Genomic DNA, 491 nt, shown 5'->3' with positions numbered 1-491 from the left:
ACCATCGGTGGTAGTCTTGACATCAACATGAGCTTCAATCATTGTCTGCCACTTTTTGACCATGGAACACATTTTATCACGGGTAAGATCCATGCCATGGAGGTCAGGCAGACAGTTTTTGCCCTGAACATCTTCAGTAATCAGCTTGAATTTTCTAAATGCAACTTCATCATTCTGCAAATCAGCAAGACTTACTTCAAACACACGACCCTTGAGACCATCAGATGCAATTTTGGTTCCTTGGGTCCTGGTGACAAGCATCTTTCCAATATTTCTTATATTGAACGTAGCAGGTGCTTTCACATCATACCAATCTTTCTTAGAAAATAGATCAACCACTTTCTTCTTGGCTCCCTTTTTGCCGCCTTTTGTAAGGCACTTGTTCTTGCCAACCGCCATGGTGCTGGTCAGAGAGCTGAAAGGGGTTTATTCTTTTTTTTTTTTTTTTGAGATGGAGTCTCACTCTGTCGCCCAGGCTGGAGTGCAGTGGC

The 491-nt window shown here is 43.0% G+C and overlaps 2 protein-coding genes across 2 annotated transcripts in view; one reads left to right on the top strand and one right to left on the bottom strand.

The window, feature by feature from the left end:
- The window catches only part of LOC105516330 (40S ribosomal protein S3a-like), a 1631-nt gene extending 1209 nt beyond the window's left edge, over positions 1-422 (bottom strand). The window contains exon 1 of the mRNA XM_011948503.1: positions 53-422. Within this exon, the coding sequence (XP_011803893.1) occupies positions 53-399 (347 nt within the window). The 5' untranslated portion in view covers positions 400-422. The remainder of the gene's footprint in view (positions 1-52) is intronic.
- WDR66 (WD repeat domain 66) overlaps positions 1-491 on the top strand; it is an 80885-nt gene that overhangs the window by 10082 nt on the left and 70312 nt on the right. The window lies entirely within an intron of this gene.

Source organism: Colobus angolensis, unplaced genomic scaffold (assembly GCF_000951035.1).
Source record: "Colobus angolensis palliatus isolate OR3802 unplaced genomic scaffold, Cang.pa_1.0 Scaffold28, whole genome shotgun sequence".
NCBI lineage: Eukaryota > Metazoa > Chordata > Mammalia > Primates > Cercopithecidae > Colobus > Colobus angolensis.
This window is presented reverse-complemented; position numbering and strand designations above follow the sequence as displayed.